Source organism: Electrona antarctica, assembly GCF_951216825.1.
Source record: "Electrona antarctica genome assembly, chromosome: 13".
NCBI lineage: Eukaryota > Metazoa > Chordata > Actinopteri > Myctophiformes > Myctophidae > Electrona > Electrona antarctica.
The window spans coordinates 14,472,884-14,490,184 of record NC_136794.1 but is presented as its reverse complement, the minus strand read 5'-3'; the positions used below and the strand labels follow the sequence as shown (position 1 = coordinate 14,490,184).

Below are 17,301 nucleotides of genomic sequence, written 5' to 3'. Positions count from 1 at the left end.
AGTTGTGTGTATTCTAATGTGGATAGACGAGGTGAGGGTTGCTATGACTGTTTAGTTACCCATCTCTACCTATTTATATTCTGGAAGGAGGGGCGACATTGTCTACATGCTGATGTCATAGTTAGATAATATAGTATATCACCATGTTAACAACTAGACATGATGGTCATTATAGTCCACAACTATCATGTCTTCAGTGAAGCTTTGATTTGGTAGAGATTATAAACTACTAAATACATACCTGTTCAATAATATTGTGTCACAATTCACAACACACATTAGTAGTTGAATGCTAAATAATAAAAGACAAACTGACCACGACAATGTAGTTTGCAACTATTTAATGAGCATGATGACTTGATGAGTTATGTGACATTATGACATTATTAAAATTGCACCATACAGTAGATAAAGAATTTTGAAGCAGTTTAGTGATGGAAAATGGACTTGCTGATGGGCTCCTATTAATGACTCTTGCCATTTAATGGCTAAAAACACAGTTCAAGTGGTTAATTGCAAATGAGGGTTCTAAAAGCAGAATTATGAAATGACTAATGATTTATAGTCATACTTCGGATATACATTATCAATGTGGGATAATATTGAAGAAAACCACTCTTTCAGATGGATATGCTAAAAATATATAAAACAAAACGTTCTTTTTAACATTTGCAAGGCAAATTATTAAGATCTGTGCATTCATCCACATCAAAAGATTGACTAAAATATTGAATTGCAGCAGAGAATTAATCTCTGCCTTAAAATAAAGGCTGTGTAAATTGCATAATGTTAACAGTTTCACATAGAGATATGGTTATGGCCCTATGGCACAATATATGATAATATATAATAATGATATTATATATGAAGACCAAATGTTACCATTGATTGATTGATTGAAAATGTTATTTTACAGTATGCAGAATGGGTAGTGGGTACACAGGTCAATACAAAAACTGTTACTTGAGAATAGAACCAGAAAAAGCACAAAGACTAGTTTACATTAGGGTCCTCCTTTTTCAATTCATCGGAACATTTAATGACGTACAAACATACACTTCTATGAATGACATTAATGACCATGACATTAAGTTAGTCACATTCCAGTTGACAGCCACTGACAATCCTATAGTCTCCTGTCTTGGAATTGGATTACAATCTATGGCAAGACGAGTGTGCGTCAGTAGAATAGGCCTACTATTGGTCCAGAAGCTGCCATTATGCTTTAATAAAGTGAGACTCTTGACACAGAACATGCTGCCTCTTAGATAATGCTCTACTTCCTTCTCATGGGAGCTGTGCCATTACTGGCTTCTGCAGAGACAGACAGAAAGACAGGTAGAGAGAAACAGATAGACAGGCAGATAAATGGGCAAATAGACAAACAAATGGGTGGATGGGTGGATGGACATATAGACAATGACAAAGTGTTTGTTAATTGATTGAATGAGTAAGTGAGTGGTGAATAAAATCATGTGCAGAATGAACAGAGAATGACAAGGATGAATCTGGAATGAATTACATTGGGAAACAACAAAGTTAAATTGACGTGACAGATCAATGTGAGTTATGGCATGCTGAGGACGAGGAATTTGTTGAGTGTTGAGATATCAACGAGTCCATAAGAAGTCGAAGAGAAAATGGGCAGAATTAACTTAATTTCATCAGAGTGTATATAAGGTAGAACAATCCTGAATTGAAGCATATTATTGATATTTCAAACGGCACAGCAGTGTGCCTCAACACACTGTTTGGCATCCACTGCCCGGCCTAGAGGATAGAGTGACTAATGATCCTACTGTCTGTACTCTGTATGCAACCCCTTGGTTGGAAAAACTTGTATTCCAGAAGCGTGTTTATCATGTGAGGTGGCCTCACCTGAGTCACCTCTAATGAAGCATCCCTAGAAGAGACCATGATTACTTGATGGCTTTCCAGAGACTTTCATAATAATCTCGTGAAATACACAGTGAAATGTTCGACACTGTGATACAGTAAGATAATGTTCCAATAATGACACCCTCCTATATGAAACAGCTCTGTGTGATGCAACCACATGTGTTTCAAATCCTCTGAAACAAGAAACACATTGGGGTGTTAAAGATCACCAAACAAGTATATTTAAATTGTTTTCTTCTCTCATTCTCTTCTCTTTCCTCATCTTTCCCCTATGTTTCATTTTTCTGTCAGTTCTCTTTCCAGCTTCCAAATATCTTGTCATATTTATGGTGGCACTACACAAAAACACATCATTCATGATGATGGAGCCAAAATGACTGCAAACATTGGATCTGCTTTGAATTCTGTGTTCCCACCCACGCACCATAACATAGTGGTTAGTGGACAATAATATTAATTATATCAAACTAATAGAGCATATTAACTGTGGCATCTTAGAGGACCCATGGCAACCCAGGGCATCTGGTATCTCACTAACCTTGAATACCCTATTCCAATAATGTCTAAATGAGCCAGGCCCAGGAGGGACATCTTTAGATTGGGAGCTCTGCTTGAGCTCTGCAAGAACGGTCCACACAGGACCCTTTTCCACTGGTCCATGATCCAGAGCTCCAAAATTCGAACGTTAATTATGAATTGAGTGGGCAAAACCATACCTATATTAAATTGTTATCACCATGAAACTTCCCCAATTGAGTACTTACACGAAGAAATGAGGCAAATGAGGCATTATGTAGGAAAATAATATTGTGTATTAATTTACTTGTATTGATCCTATAAACAATTGAATATAGGTCTAGTTTTTCCCACCAACTTTGGAGCTCTGGCTCATGGACTAAGAACCTAAAAGAACTGAACCGGTTCCCATTGGGAACCAACCGGTGGAAAGGGGGTCACAGTGTGCACTGCTGGTTCTGATGTGCAAGAGAACCTTACCACTAGTGTGCTGGTTCTGATGTGCAAGAGAACCTTACCACTAGTGTGCTGGTTCTGATGTGCAAGAGAACCTTACCACTAGTGTGCTGGTTCTGATGTGCAAGAGAACCACACAGTGTGCTGGTTGTGATGTTCAAGAACCACACAGCGTACTAATTCTGGCCACATTGGAGTTTCCTTGAAATATTGAAGAGTTCATAAATACAAGAACAGCCCCAAACCCCCGTGAGGACAAACCAGGAGCCCACCACCAGATCAACTACACCATTCATTTCCCCAGCACCCACCACCACAGGATGGGGAGGTCATACAGAGGTCATACCGCACAGCTTTTCTGTTTTTTGGGCTTGGCGACTGGATTCCTCTGGGTCAGGGAGCCCCTATAGAGAGAGTTCCTCGCAAAGTTGTCCACCTGACCTGGAAGTAATATGCGATAGCCACAATGTACATTCATGCTCCATCAGCGTACAGTGTGAGGCTAGCTATGTTTTCAGCTAACTCCCTCCACACCGTGCACACACTCGTTGACAGTATTGTAAATCTAAAGTGTCACACAAATCTTTCATTGTCTTGGGGAATACATTTGGCTATTGTTATATGATAAACATATTATCGGCCAGCATTTGTTGGTCCCCTAGTATGCAACCTTATAGGCATGGCTGCTAACCCAATGAGAAAATAGGAACGGTAACACGATCCAGCACGGCACTCGTCGTTTGACATAAGTAAGGCCAGAGATGACAGCATTGTGTAACAAGGTTAAGATGTTTGATTCCAGCAGTCAGGAGCCCCCCAGGGGGGGTTGCTCAAAGGCAGCAGATTGTTCTTACTTGTGGGAAAGTCTTGGGAGACCCTCCGTGCTTGGACTGGAATAGCAGACTAGAAACAAGGAGAAAAAAATACAAAGAAGAGAATGAGAAGGTTGCTGCCATGTTTCACAATAATTGACAACAAAGATGTCAACAACAAATGGTACAAACGGCACCTTAAACTGGCCACCAAGAGCAGAGAATGTCAAATGATTATAGGAGTAAATAAATGCAGTTAATATAATACAAAATATCAAACAAAATAAATGCCACTTGGCCTCTAGAAATTGTCAAATTCAGCGGTTTACTGGCACTGCACGCCTCATGCCAAATGCACCTGCTCCAACGTATGTCAGATATGGAGATAGAGATCAAATACATGACGTTTAATGGCCTTGTGTGGTGGTTTGACGATGCTACAATTTGTGAGTGTCATTCAACTAAATGGACCTTACCTTTCTTCCTTTATGTGATGACACCCCTGCTGCATTCAGGGCTGTGATCCGATTTTGTATATAAGATACCTTGGAGGAGAGACAACACATTGACAAAATCTGTCTTGAGAGATAAGCGATTGTGTAATGTGAATTACTATGCAAAAAATAATGCAACAATGTTCAGTAAGCACTTTTTCCACTTGTGGTTCCAGCCATCTTTTATCCAAGAATGAACCAGAGCCTGATCGTGAGGCATGATTTTTCCAAACTGGAATTATAACCTGACTGACCTACAAACTTCTGCAGAACATATTAACTAAGGGTGCAGTGCAGAGGTGCAGTGCAAACCTATTTTCCTATAGGAACCCCCCTGAAAAAAGCTGAGACCCCCCAGGCATGTGGCATGTGCACACCAACACGCTTGTTTTTAACCACTTAAGCCCTACTTTTCTAACTAACTTCTCTAACTCTACTTCTCTAATGAGTTGCAAAAATTGTCAATCTACAAGCTCACATCGTTTTTTTCTTTTTGAAAAAGTTTGAAAAGTAAAAAATAAAAATAAAATCCAAACTAGAGGTGCCAGGTTGAAAGTAGCTAAATCGCAGTTGTATTATACTTCACAATGATATTCTTTGAGAGTTAGCTACAGCGAGAGTGCTAGTTACAACTTACAGGATAATAGATTATGTATGACAAGTACAGTAGCCTACTGTATGCATGTTCTATATGATTTTGAGCAACATCTATGAAATGTTATTATGTTCAAACAGACAAGGCCTCACACTCTCCTGTGATCTTTGCCTCCGCCCCCCTCCCAAGGTCAATTTTGGGAAACATTGATCAAGGGGAAGGTCATAATTACCTCACTCTTTGTGTTCTGGACGCTGGCAGTTGCTTTAGCTATCTTACTCTCCAAATCACACAGTAGGGCTGTGGAGCCCCGGCGGATACTTTTCTGGGGTCCCTCCTCTGGGGCGCGCCATTTCCCATTCGGGCTCTCCGTTGAATAGTTGACCTATGACAGAAGTTTTATCTGGGCTGAGACAAATTCAATAATAGTAGGATATTTCCAATTCAGAGCCAAACTGGAACAAAGAAGATTGTTAGAACATGAGTCGACTGTATGTTGCACAAAAGTCTTGCTTTTTATAGAACATACATAAGTAACCAATATCTTGTTAATATCCTAAACAATCAGCTCTGTTGGTGTTGGAGACTACAATAGCAGCCTCATCTAAGGAGATGCTTAATGCTTTCCAGGGCAGCCATTTCAGCTCCAACAAGGCACTTTACTGATGGACTGCAATTCAAAGGGCATAGAGGAAACACGAATCAGCACATTTCACTATGTGAATAGAATCACATCAGTTTGACTTATTTGATGACATCAGTATTGGCAATTATGCAGCAGATGTGTCACAATTCTAATCACTATATCTGCTATTTATTTTAATAGAGTTTCAGTGGTTAAATCAAATTAAGTTCAGTATATGAACAATGGCTTGTTCATTGTATAATTAAAATTAAATGTCCTTTTCACAATGTTGAAATTTAATATACAACTTTCAAATAGAAATCAAACTGTGTAATTTCCTGACAGTAGACACCAGGTTGTATTCAAGCCCTTAGGGATGGACTGTTCGGGTGACTGAGCAGGGAAACCAAGCAAGAATTATTTTTCTAGCCCGTCTCAAGAAATCTGGAATTCAAGAAACGGTCAAAAAGAGTAATGTGATTTATTACTTGGCGCTTCGCTTGAGATGGGTTCAAACTGAAGTGGCAGAAATAAGGCTTTGGTGAGCCAGGGGAAACTTTTTTTTTATTTTTTTCGCTGTGTTACAGTAGGTGCAGTAGGGCGGAGAGGATTGTGAGAAACTCGCTGGCAAGTAAGCAAATACATTAAAGATTTAAGTACAGTATGTGTGCTGAGCTCTATTCAGGACTAGTTAATGTTGTCACATCAAAATGTTATCATCATAATTGAATGTGTCATTCTGCATATTATGAATTTGGTCTGGTTGAGTTAGTTGACTTTGCTTTGCTTTACTTTTTGATGGAGAAAGACAAACCTGTACCATCTGGTTTTCAGGTTTCTCCAGCACATCTCCCAGTGGTGAGGAGGCCAAGATGCCTGGCCTAGAAGAGGGTCTGGAGAGGGATCTGGTGGGGCTGGTGAGGCTGGTGTCTCCCTCATGGCTGCTCCAGCGTAGAGTCTTCCGGGGTGAGTTGGGTTCATCCTCGTCCGAGGTGAGGCCGTGGTCACTGATGTTTCCTGTCAGTTCATCCAGTTTCTGTCTCAGCTGCATCACCTCCAGATCCATCACACTGGTCTGGGGTAGATTCACATCGCTTTGGGGCAGATTCATCCCATTGATGTGGAGATTGTTCACCCCATCGGGCAAGTCGACCCCATCGCTCTTTGGCAGATCCACTTCATCACTCTGTGGCACGTGCAATAATAAAGAGGAGAGGTTATGGGCTGAAGAAAAATAATCTAAAATAATTATTTATGGAGCCCTTTTCTTCATGATAAATACATACAACATACAAAGATGAATAAAAACTCGACTGACACATTTTCTTGTTATAAGACACTCAGACATACAGACATGTTTTGTGTGCATGTATTCATATCACACTTGATAAACCCTTGAAACATTTGACACAGTGGACATAAATTATAGTTCACCACAAGCAAGCCAAAACATGAGAAAATGAAATATTGTCAATGAAATAGTGACCAATAGTTACTAATTACCAATCAAGCTGAAATCTCTGCTTTTGAGGGCTAGTGGCTCATTTTCTGCTGATAAAATGGATTGCAGATCTCTCTCTGTTATTATTGTTGTTGCTGTGGTTATCTGCACCCCCCCTTCTCTTCATTATGGGAAGACTTCAACTTAATTGATAGTTATGATAAGTAATTGCCTACACTGGCTATAGCTAGCTGATTGTATTGACTTTATTATGATCCTTAATAAAATAAACCTACTGACACATGCAGACGCACACACCGCACAACACATTTTGAATCACATGAGTCAATTTTAAACTTTGCCAACTAAAACAGCTGACTCTCAAACCCAAATAAACCTTTCCACAGAAGTTTCCACAGAATCCTCTTCATATGATGATGGCAAAAATGTAGGTCCCTGAAGAAGCTTCTCCAACAGGTACATGAAGATAGAGAACAGCTGTAGGTACGAGTGGGTAGAAGGCTAGAGGCCATAACGGCCGGGAATTGGTAAAGTGTGGGTGCTCTTCCCCAATGCTAGTAGTTAGGATGGCTAAATGCAGATGACACATTTCCTGTAAAGTGAAAATGTTCAAATGTTCAATGACAATAACAATAACCTAGTACTCTCCAAACTCGGGAACGGCATCAGAACCAAAATTCTGGAATCAGTCAGGTTCTTGTAACAGTGGTCAAATCAATGATAAAAGAAAAGAAAGACATGTACGGAAAGAGTGTGCATCAATGGTGAGTTTCATTTGTCCTACATGTCTTTAATTCAATTGAATCATAGTGCCCCAGACAGAGTCAAATGTTCCCTCTGGCAATTTACAGTATTCTATATGCTAATAATTATGGTAAAACAATACTGTCCTTGTGAATTATTTATGACCTGGTAATACTCCAGATATATTCAGCAAATATCTGTCCAGTAATACAGTCCAGTAATACAGTATGGCAACTATTACAAGTATCTGTGACACTGGAATGCATTTCTAGTTAGAGAGTTCAAATTAATGCACCATATCCCAGTTATCGTCATATCCTGCCCAATTGATATTCCCAATCTCTTTGTCTTTTTAAATCAGTACTGGCTTCTGTGACATGGTCAATCATGGTGTACTTTTTGTACTTTTGCCTTCCTGATTCATGTCCAAGATTGTGTCAATTACAGAGTTTGGAGGAATATTGTGGAAGGAGTTATTGGTGTGTTTAACAAAGTTAATGGACCCAGAAGTAACAGAGATTTGGGAAGGTTCCATTTCATTGAAACTACAAAAGACATTGCCAATATAAATGTCCATTAGCCTGACAAGGCCTGACCTAGCTCTTTCATTAGAAATTACTATATCAGTGGTTGGCGGAGACATAAATGGATATTGTTAATGGGGCTGTGCGCTTACTTCTTACACAATCGCTGGAATCCAAAAGAAAGTGTGAATTGAGACCAGATTCTTAAAGTGGAAACAACATTTGGGTAACATGAAAATTGGGTTGGCTGAAGGAACAGTTTCGATGAAAGCAAATCCAAAAATGAAGTAGAAGAATGAAGACATGCTTTGGCTTCAAATTCACACTGGTTTAATGTCAGTTAACTATTAGATCGAATGCAAACTCCACCCAGCCAGTACTGTATGTCGATGCATGTTCAATAATACTACTACTACTACTACTACTACTACTACTACTACTACTACTACTACTACTACTACTACTACTACTACTACTAATAATAATAATAATAATAATAATAATAATAATAATAATAATAATAATAGCTTGAATTTATATAGCGCTTTTCATGAACCCAAGAACGCTTTACAAAATGAACAACCAACAAACAACCAAATAAAACAACAAACAACTATATGCCATAAGCCTGAGAGCTTAGGTGTCTTTTCAAGGCAGCCTTTCCAGTGTAGGAGCATGGCGAATCTCTATTGGGAGAGAGTTCCATATGGTGGGGGTCTGGGGGCTGCCACACTGAAGGCTCTGTCCCCTAAGGTTCGCTAGTTTGTTTTGGGGACCGTCAGGAGAGGAGGTCCAAGTCTGTGAACCGCAGGTTCCGTGACGGAGTATTATGGAGGAGGCCTGAGAGGTACTGTGGAGCCAGGGCTTTTGATATTTGTAGGTGAGAAGGAGGAGTTTGTTAAAGATGCAGAACTTAACATTACAGGTGGGGGTGATGTGCTGCCAAGGCTTGCGGGTGAGAATTCTGGACATACTGGAGCCTCAGCCTATCCAGATACTTGTTTCGGAGCCCAAACATGATTCCACTGCTGTAGTCCAGGGAGGTAACAAAGGCGATAATGAGGGACTCAGCCACGGACTCTAAGAGTGAGGGGCGGAAGGCCGATTAGAAGGCCAATTGTGTTATGGACTGGTAGGAGAGGGTTGAGTCCAGAATGATGCCCAGGTTGTGGACTTCCAGAGATGGAGATATGGAGCTGCCATCAACATGAAGTAGAAAATGTCCAACCTTCTTGAACAGTGCCTTGGGAGCCACAAGTTAACCATGAGCTCTGTTTTTGTACTGTTTGTTTAGTTTGAGGTTAGTGGTCAATATGGTCTTCCAGGCTTTTCAGGAGTGCATGGTGCACCCATTAATCTAATAACACCCCCAGTGACCTGCTACTTACAAAGGTTACAAACCCCATACTGTGCAGTGCTAGAGAAGCATGTGGCGATCCACCAATAATAATAATAATAAACATTTCATTCCCCACACATAATGCTGTCTGAGTTAAGTCGGCAGTTACGTGACCCTGGTTGGTCATGCCACGGAAGCCCAGCCCATATCAGACATGGAGCTGTCACTATGAACAGAGGCATGGGAGTGTTAGGAGCTGTGTGTGTGGAGACCGGTGGTGTGTGAAGACTGTGAGGTGAAGACGGGAGTTTTCATGTCCTTTACCCTTTTGGAGCAGTAGTAACGACGCAAGCTAAGTCTGTGGTTCATGCCCGTTCCATTGACTAAAACGCCGGAGGATCGCCTGACGTCAATCCAGTGTCGAACCGGTGTTCCTATATACTGTAGTCTAGAGAACGGCCGTTACAAACATTGTACCTTGTCCAAACATCATCCAAATGACATTTGGATGGTGATATTTTTGAGGATGCGTTGGGTGACAATGACATACCTGTTTAAATGGAGAGGTGACCTTCTGTTCCAAACGGTTCAACAGTGTCTCAATAGCTGACATACGTCTGTTCAGTTCGCTAATCTGGAGATTTTCATATATATATACGGTATATATATATATATTTAAATAACACGCACGCGTGCACACACACACACACACACACACACACACACACACACACACACACACACACACACACACACACACACACACACACACACACACACACACACACACACACACACACACAATAACATACAGGCAGTAAGTATGATAGCCCAGAAATAAATCTTTTGCCAAGCTGTGGTGTGAGTTTTTCAGATCATATCTTTCCCACGCTGGTGTCTTTCATCCATCATGATGAGCTGATCAACGGTCTAATTGTATTGTTACAGAGATATTTCTGTCTAATACAAATCTGGTCTGCAATTTATTTTCCACTTGTTCCAAATGTCATGCTGTCCTCCACTATAAAAAGCATTAATCCGTATGTGGAGGCTCTGAGCTCACAGCTGAACGCAATTTCACAATAATTGAGAGTTTCCTGTGGAAAATGAACCTGGCCAAGTCATAACAGCTTCCTGGTATGAGATTATATTGTTTACAAGAAGCAAGAAAATACTTCATTATTCTGGGGGTTTTGCCTTTCATATTCAACATGTTTCTTTTTCTTAAGTGTGCATACAAAATAGATGCTCCTGCCTCCTGTCTGGCAAAAATGTCTAAAATGCCTCATAATACAGTGGATATTAGATTTGTCGGGACACAATTGTTTCCTTGCTTTCACAGAGACAACACAATCGCTCAGATTTCACACCTGCTCGCTAATGAGACAGAAGTCCACAAGCAAGCAGCCTCACAGAGAACATTCCCTTGTGTCACAGCTATCCTTGATGTCAGACAATGCATATCTGTCTGGTCTGTCTATATACAAGTGGTGGACAGACAGTAACAAAGTACCTTTACTTGAAAATCTTTGAGGTCTGCCTAACCACTCCAATGACTGGCCGCGTGTGTATGAGTATATCTAAAGGGCCATTCACACTGAGCACTGTAACTATAACTGCAGCCAGCCAGCGGTGTTATATTTTTGGATACTTGAACGTGAAATATGTCAGTACAGCAATGCATTGATATTAAAAGCGAAATCTACTTTGTAATTTATTCTTTTGAATACTTAAGATTTTTTTTAAAGTATGTAGGCTACTCCAGTACTTTAACTCAAGCGCAACTTTCACTTGTAGTGAGTAATATATGACTAGGTGTATACTTCGACTCAAGTACTGTGGTTGGGTACTTTATCCACCACTGTCCGCTTTACCCCTTCTGTCACGCAGCTGGTCTGTGACAAATTAAGCACAGCACTCAATATTGAAAGGTGGCAGTCAGCCGGGAGCCAGCTGCAGGGGTGCGATAATATCAGGGCTTTTATACCATGACAGGCGAAAATCATCTGGCTAAATCACTTCCTGTGTTCCTAATTCTCTCCTATTAGGTCTAATGTTGAGGAAGTACAAAGGGTGTGTTTGATTTAAATCATTATCTAACGTTATCCAAAATGACATTTTTGAAGATTTAGCCAAACTGCGGAAATCACACCACTGCGCATTCCACACATTATGTACGTCACTGGGATGACGTTAAGAAATGAAAAAAGAACTCCTGGAGGGTAGTGTAATTACATGCAATTACATGTAATTCATGTAATGAATGAAGTGATGAACTAAAGTGATGGTACACAACACAGAGCATGTTTCATCAGTGGGTTTCCAGAGATGTATGAAAATACATGAATAGAAACTGATGCAATGTGTGTATGACGTCTCTGAACTGCCAGCACTGTAATCAGTAAGGTAACCCATAGCGACTACACAGTGTGTGTGTGTGTGTGTGTGTGTGGGTGTGTGCGTGCGTGCGTGCGTGCGTGCGTGCGTGCGTGCGTGCGTGCGTGCGTGTGTGCGTGCGTGCGTGCGTGCGTAAAGGTATGTGAGTACGGTATATAAGTACTCTACCTCTGGTGGTTGCAGGGCCTGTGAGTTGAGACTCTCGTGGCTCTGCAGGCGAGAGTGGTTCTGATACAGCGGGTAGCGAAGATACTCGTCCTCGTCCATCTCAAAGTCATCTGGGCCCGGCAGGTAGCTGCTGTGGCGAAGACCCCCGGCACTACCGCTGCCATGCGAGGACTGACTGAGCCGAGAGAGCGAGCGAGTCCTCATATATGGTTTGTCCGAGTACAGTATTATATCGTCTGTGTAGAGACAGAATCAGAACCAATTTACTTGTTACATCACAGTTTTACAGGTGTATTCCATGAGATAGATAGACAACGCATCACTGATGAATTAGCCGTTCGTTAAGTCCCACCCAAGCCCGTTCTTGGCCAATACCACGTTAGCGACGGTTACTAGGTAAGGATCCTGGTCACGCTTTCAATGCTGGTCAAAATGGTTAAGCAGTGTCAATAAATATATTTGCTGTAGCATGTGTGGACTTCAGAAAGAGGGTTTGTTTTCTTACCTTGTTATGAGCAAACTAGTCCATTCCATGAATTCTTTCACTCCGTTTTGCAGTTTAATAGTAAATATTAGAAATAAAAATAGGCTCTCATTGACTTCCATTGTAACGGGGAAACAGCTCTCAAAGTCACTCTTTAGCACATAAGCGAACACAGCAAAAGCTGATTCTGACCGTTTATGACATCAGGAAAACTCATGCGGTTCATTCATGGAATGGACTAGTTTGCTCATAACAAGGTAAGAAAACAAACCATCTTTCTGAGGTCCACACATGCTACAGCAAATATATTTATTGACACTGCTTAACCATTTTGACCAGCATTGAAAGCGTGACCAGGTTCCTTACCTACTGTAGTAACCGTCGCTAACGTGGTATTGGCCAAGAACGGGCTTGGGTGGGACTTAGCGAACGGCTAATTGGCAGACCTTCAGAATTATGCCAGTTATATGGTAGGGAATCGTTATTTGGAATCAAGTCAGCATGTTTAAAATTGTGTCAGTGAAAGAACTAAATCAGGAAGTTATCTTTCAAAAATATTTGTGTGTGTGTGTGTGTGTGTGTGCGTGCGTGCGTGCGTGCGTGCGTGTGTGCGCACATGTGTGTGCGTGCATGCGTGAGTGAGTGCTTGTGTTTGTACGTGTGTGACAATAGTTCTCATGGCCACATATTTCTTTACCAGTACGTGGTGGAGCCATGGCAAGGCTCAATCTGTGGTTGTAGTGGCGTTGGTTGTTGGGGTTGTACTCTGACTCTCCATGTTTATCCTCTATGATCTGGTTGAACATGCATGTCATTTCAGCCGCTGTCATATGCGGCTCACTCACATCGCTCTCCATCAGGTCATGGTAGCCTGGGACCTATGGAGGAAGGAAGTATCCATCAGCACTGCATGCTGACAGATCAGAACAACATGCCTAAAGCTGGATTTATAATTACAGTAGTTGTGAGCTGGTGTCATACACCGAAAATAGCTGAGCTTGTAGATCTGCTGTTTGTGTGCATTGCAACTAGTTATGAATCACCATTTAGTTGTATGTACAGGTCGTTTCGAGAAAGCAATCTGATTGGTTGGAAATAGCAATGATTGCGCTGCCTGTACGGAACTCGCCTATCGTCTCGTTCCTGCTGCAACGCAGGCGTGCCATTAATGACAGTAAAGATGGCTTTGGGCATGGATCATCCAATCAAGGACCGGAATTATTTTCATAGTGAATAAATTGCATAGTAGAGCAGAGTACTAACACAATAGAGCAGAATTATTTGGAGTTTCTTGGTTTGGATACTCCATGGTGTTTTCTACCTGATACGAACGTCTCCTCATCAACGGCCCAGAGTCATCAGGTTCCAGATCGAAATCAAAAGGATGGACCGCGAGCAACTTTCTGGCCTTTTTCGTCTTCAGAGAGCAGAGGGACAGAAACACCGTCACCAAGAAAGAGAAGGACAAAGAGAGAGAAACACTGTGACCAAGATAGTATAGAAAGAAACACCATCACCAAGAGAGAGAAAGAGAGGAGGGGTAAGAGGAAAGAGGGAAGGAGAGGCAATGGGCCTCATGCGCCAATAAGTTCCTAACTTTTCTTCTTACATTTCTTCCTAAGTGAATTCCTAAGAGAAGTCCAGTCAGATTCATGAAACGTTCTTAAGTAGGCAGAATTGTTCGTGAGCATGTTCTTATGATGATGAATCCAAATCCTCGTAATTTGAAGGGGTGTGCCAGTTCATTCAAATTATCATAGGTAGACGCCCCACATATCCTAATTAGCATCCTAATTACCATAGTGAACAGCCCCACCAATCCCATATAAGGCATTGGGAATTCACTTTCCTACCTGTGTTCACCCAGGTGGGTGTGGTTTTGCATGACTCCATGGCCTTGCCTGCAGTCACACCTGTGTGTGATTGCAGCACACAAAAATCACAGGACCTCACACACAGAAATAAAGTTGAGTGAAGTCAAGAATACCTAAAGAAGTCTAAATATGGTGGAACACCAGACTCCAAACATTAAAAATCAATAGTACTGTAGAGGTACTGAAGTGAACAGACATTTTCATATTTTCATATTTTCAATATTTCAATATTTTCAATATTTCAATATTTCAATATTTTCAATATTCATGAATGTATTTTATTATTTATCTCACAATAGTCAACTTTCTTATGTGGTGGGTATGTTGCGTTTGTTTGGGTTGGGTTGTAAACTCTAAACCAGTGGTTCTCAAACATTTTCATGTCAAGGACCCCAAAATGTACATGCATTCTGCAGACCCCCATATGAAAATATTTTCTGCTATTTATCAAAATGTTTCGAAAATCTACAAGCTCAAAATGGGCAGTAATGGGACACGTTTGTGAGCTTGTAGATTGGCTATTTTCAAAGTATAAAATGGGATTAAAGTGGTAAAATGTTCCATATTTTGCTGTGGACTGCCTGGAACTTCCTCAAGGACCCCTTGAGGTCCTCAGACCAAACTTTGAGCATCATGCAGAGGGCGCTGTTTTTCCTTTATGTTTTCAGATTGCACTTAAGAACAAAAAAGGCACCCTAAGAGTGCTCCACAGTGTGCGTAGATTCTGTTCTTACATACGAACAAATCACAACTAAGAAAAGATTGAGGGATCCCAAATCCTTCTTAAAAACTTCCTAAGTGGGTCTAAGAACAAATTTCCTCTTAAGAACTTCTTAAGAATGGTTGGCGCATGAGGCCCATTGAGAGGGAATGAAATAAGGAGGTGAAGACACAGAAGAGAAGGGAAATAATGAAAGTCGAAGACACCACCAGCCTTAACCACTTAAACCTCTCTTCCTTTGCAGAAAATATCAGATCTTAAAGCTCACAACGTGCGGTGTGAACTTCGGCTATTTTCAATGAAGGGAGTGAAAACAGAGAAGCTATTAGTAATCTCTTAAGACAGATTCAGCTCAATTTTTCTTTTCTTTTTTTTACCAAATTGGTTCCCATAATAGCTAGTATAGAGCCCTGAGGGACTCCGGTCAACTAATTATAGGGTTTACTTTAAGTAGTTAAAGAAACCACAGCAGAAAAAGAATATATATACTATAGTGTTAGGGAGGCGAGGAACTGTCAATGGGGCAACAAACAGCATTGTGCAGGGTCGACACAAATATTTTCATTAAATATTAATTCTATTATATTGTAAATCTCGACCTATAACTATGAGGTCACCAAGTCTAGTTCTCCAGATGTTACAGATGGTACTGTTGATTTTCTATTTCCAGAGTTAATTGCATTCACCTGGTGTCCAGAGCTGGAACACTAGGCTAAAGATGGGAGATTACAGAAGATTACGCATACGACCATTCCACCAAAGGGAAAATGTGCATTATCCACATGACTGTACAAAGTTTCTTTTGCACGCCCCAGTTTTCCAAAAGACTGCATATATATGTGTAGCTCACAGATGTTGTTATAGCAACTTGCGTCAACCTACATTTTTGAGGGGCGCTAGCCCCTCCTATGTCCAGCTTTGAGGGTTTGTGTAAACACAAACATTGAATGCCATTGACAATGAATGGCCAGCTTTGAGGGTTGCAAACATTGAAGATGAAGGTGAGGACGCAAATTGTGATTGGCCGGAATGAGATGATGTATGATGATATTAAAGAGTACCCCTCACTTCACACTTTTGTTTTTTATGTATCATTAAGCACGATAATTATATACTTTTAATTGCACATCAAAATGACCAGAATCATATTGAATGTTGTAATCACCAACCAATGACCAGGAAGTCAGTGAATTATGCATCATCTGGTTTTACATCGTTAGTGACTGCTGCACTACTGCATTATAAACACTAGAGGGCACTGTGTCTAAGTGGAACAATAACAGTGGCTATAGCCCAACTTGTGGCTTCCTGGTAATCCTTTCTGTCTTAACCCTGATGAAGGCAGCATGGACGGCTTTAATGTAGGCCTTTTATAAATAAATTAGTGCCTGAGCGATATTGTGCAGCAACACTTTTCCCCCTTTTTCTTTTTACTGGAATTATTTCCTGTAAAACTGCCAATGTAGCCTTAGATAGAGTTTTGAATGGTTTTCAAAGTCACAATTAAGCAGACACAAAGCAAAGGGAAAGTATTTGGAACCCAGCAGAACTCAGAAGTCCACAGCATATTATCCCCCCTTCAATAGACATGACTATTGAATATAAACATACTGTACAACGTTGCAGTCTGTGGTGTAAACAATAGTAGTCTAGCTTTTATGATGAATTCCAGTGGACTGTTCTTGGCTCTTTAAAAAGCTTGTGACCATAACCAGAGTATCATTCAGCTCCTGCTCAGACGCTTTCATGTGTTATGAATGTATGACAACCTGGTATTTACCCAGGATGCACTGGGATGGGGTGCGTGTCCGCCAAGCCTAACCTTAACCCTGGCCAGCTGTGTGGAATTATTCCAACTGTTGACGAAAGTCGGCCTGAGCCTGACACCAGAACGGAGATTGATCTTTGACCTGCCAAGACGTGAATCACACTTACAGAAGTGCATCAAGTAAACGCAGCACAATCCTGGATGTAAATGCAACCAATAACGTTTAAAAGAATGACCGTTATAGGTGAAGTTTTACACTCTAAACTCTCACGATAGTGTGCCGTTTGTGGCCAAGTATGTTTGCACTCTCTCTCTCTAATATACTGTATATACATACATTTTTACCTGCAGGGAAGATAAGACAATTCAACTAAATTACCCATTAGTTATGATTTCCTCTTGATATACAAGTTCTTGATTGAT

At 40.8% G+C, this 17,301-nt stretch overlaps 1 protein-coding gene across 3 annotated transcripts in view; it reads right to left on the bottom strand.

The window, feature by feature from the left end:
- Window positions 1-547: 547 nt before the first annotated feature.
- The window catches only part of mlphb (melanophilin b), a 49,623-nt gene continuing 32,869 nt past the window's right edge, over window positions 548-17,301 (bottom strand). The window contains exons 7-14 of one of the 3 annotated variants that reach the window (XM_079518288.1): window positions 13,213-13,393; window positions 12,032-12,267; window positions 6,212-6,583; window positions 5,005-5,157; window positions 4,160-4,228; window positions 3,726-3,774; window positions 3,218-3,312; window positions 548-1,314 (exon numbers count right to left, since the gene is read on the bottom strand). In XM_079518288.1, coding sequence (XP_079374414.1) covers window positions 1,288-1,314; window positions 3,218-3,312; window positions 3,726-3,774; window positions 4,160-4,228; window positions 5,005-5,157; window positions 6,212-6,583; window positions 12,032-12,267; window positions 13,213-13,393 — 1,182 coding nt within the window. In that variant the 3' untranslated portion in view covers window positions 548-1,287. The remainder of the gene's footprint in view (window positions 1,315-3,217; window positions 3,313-3,725; window positions 3,775-4,159; window positions 4,229-5,004; window positions 5,158-6,211; window positions 6,584-12,031; window positions 12,268-13,212; window positions 13,394-17,301) is intronic. The other 2 variants (XM_079518289.1, XR_013791378.1) reach the window with 2 other exon arrangements.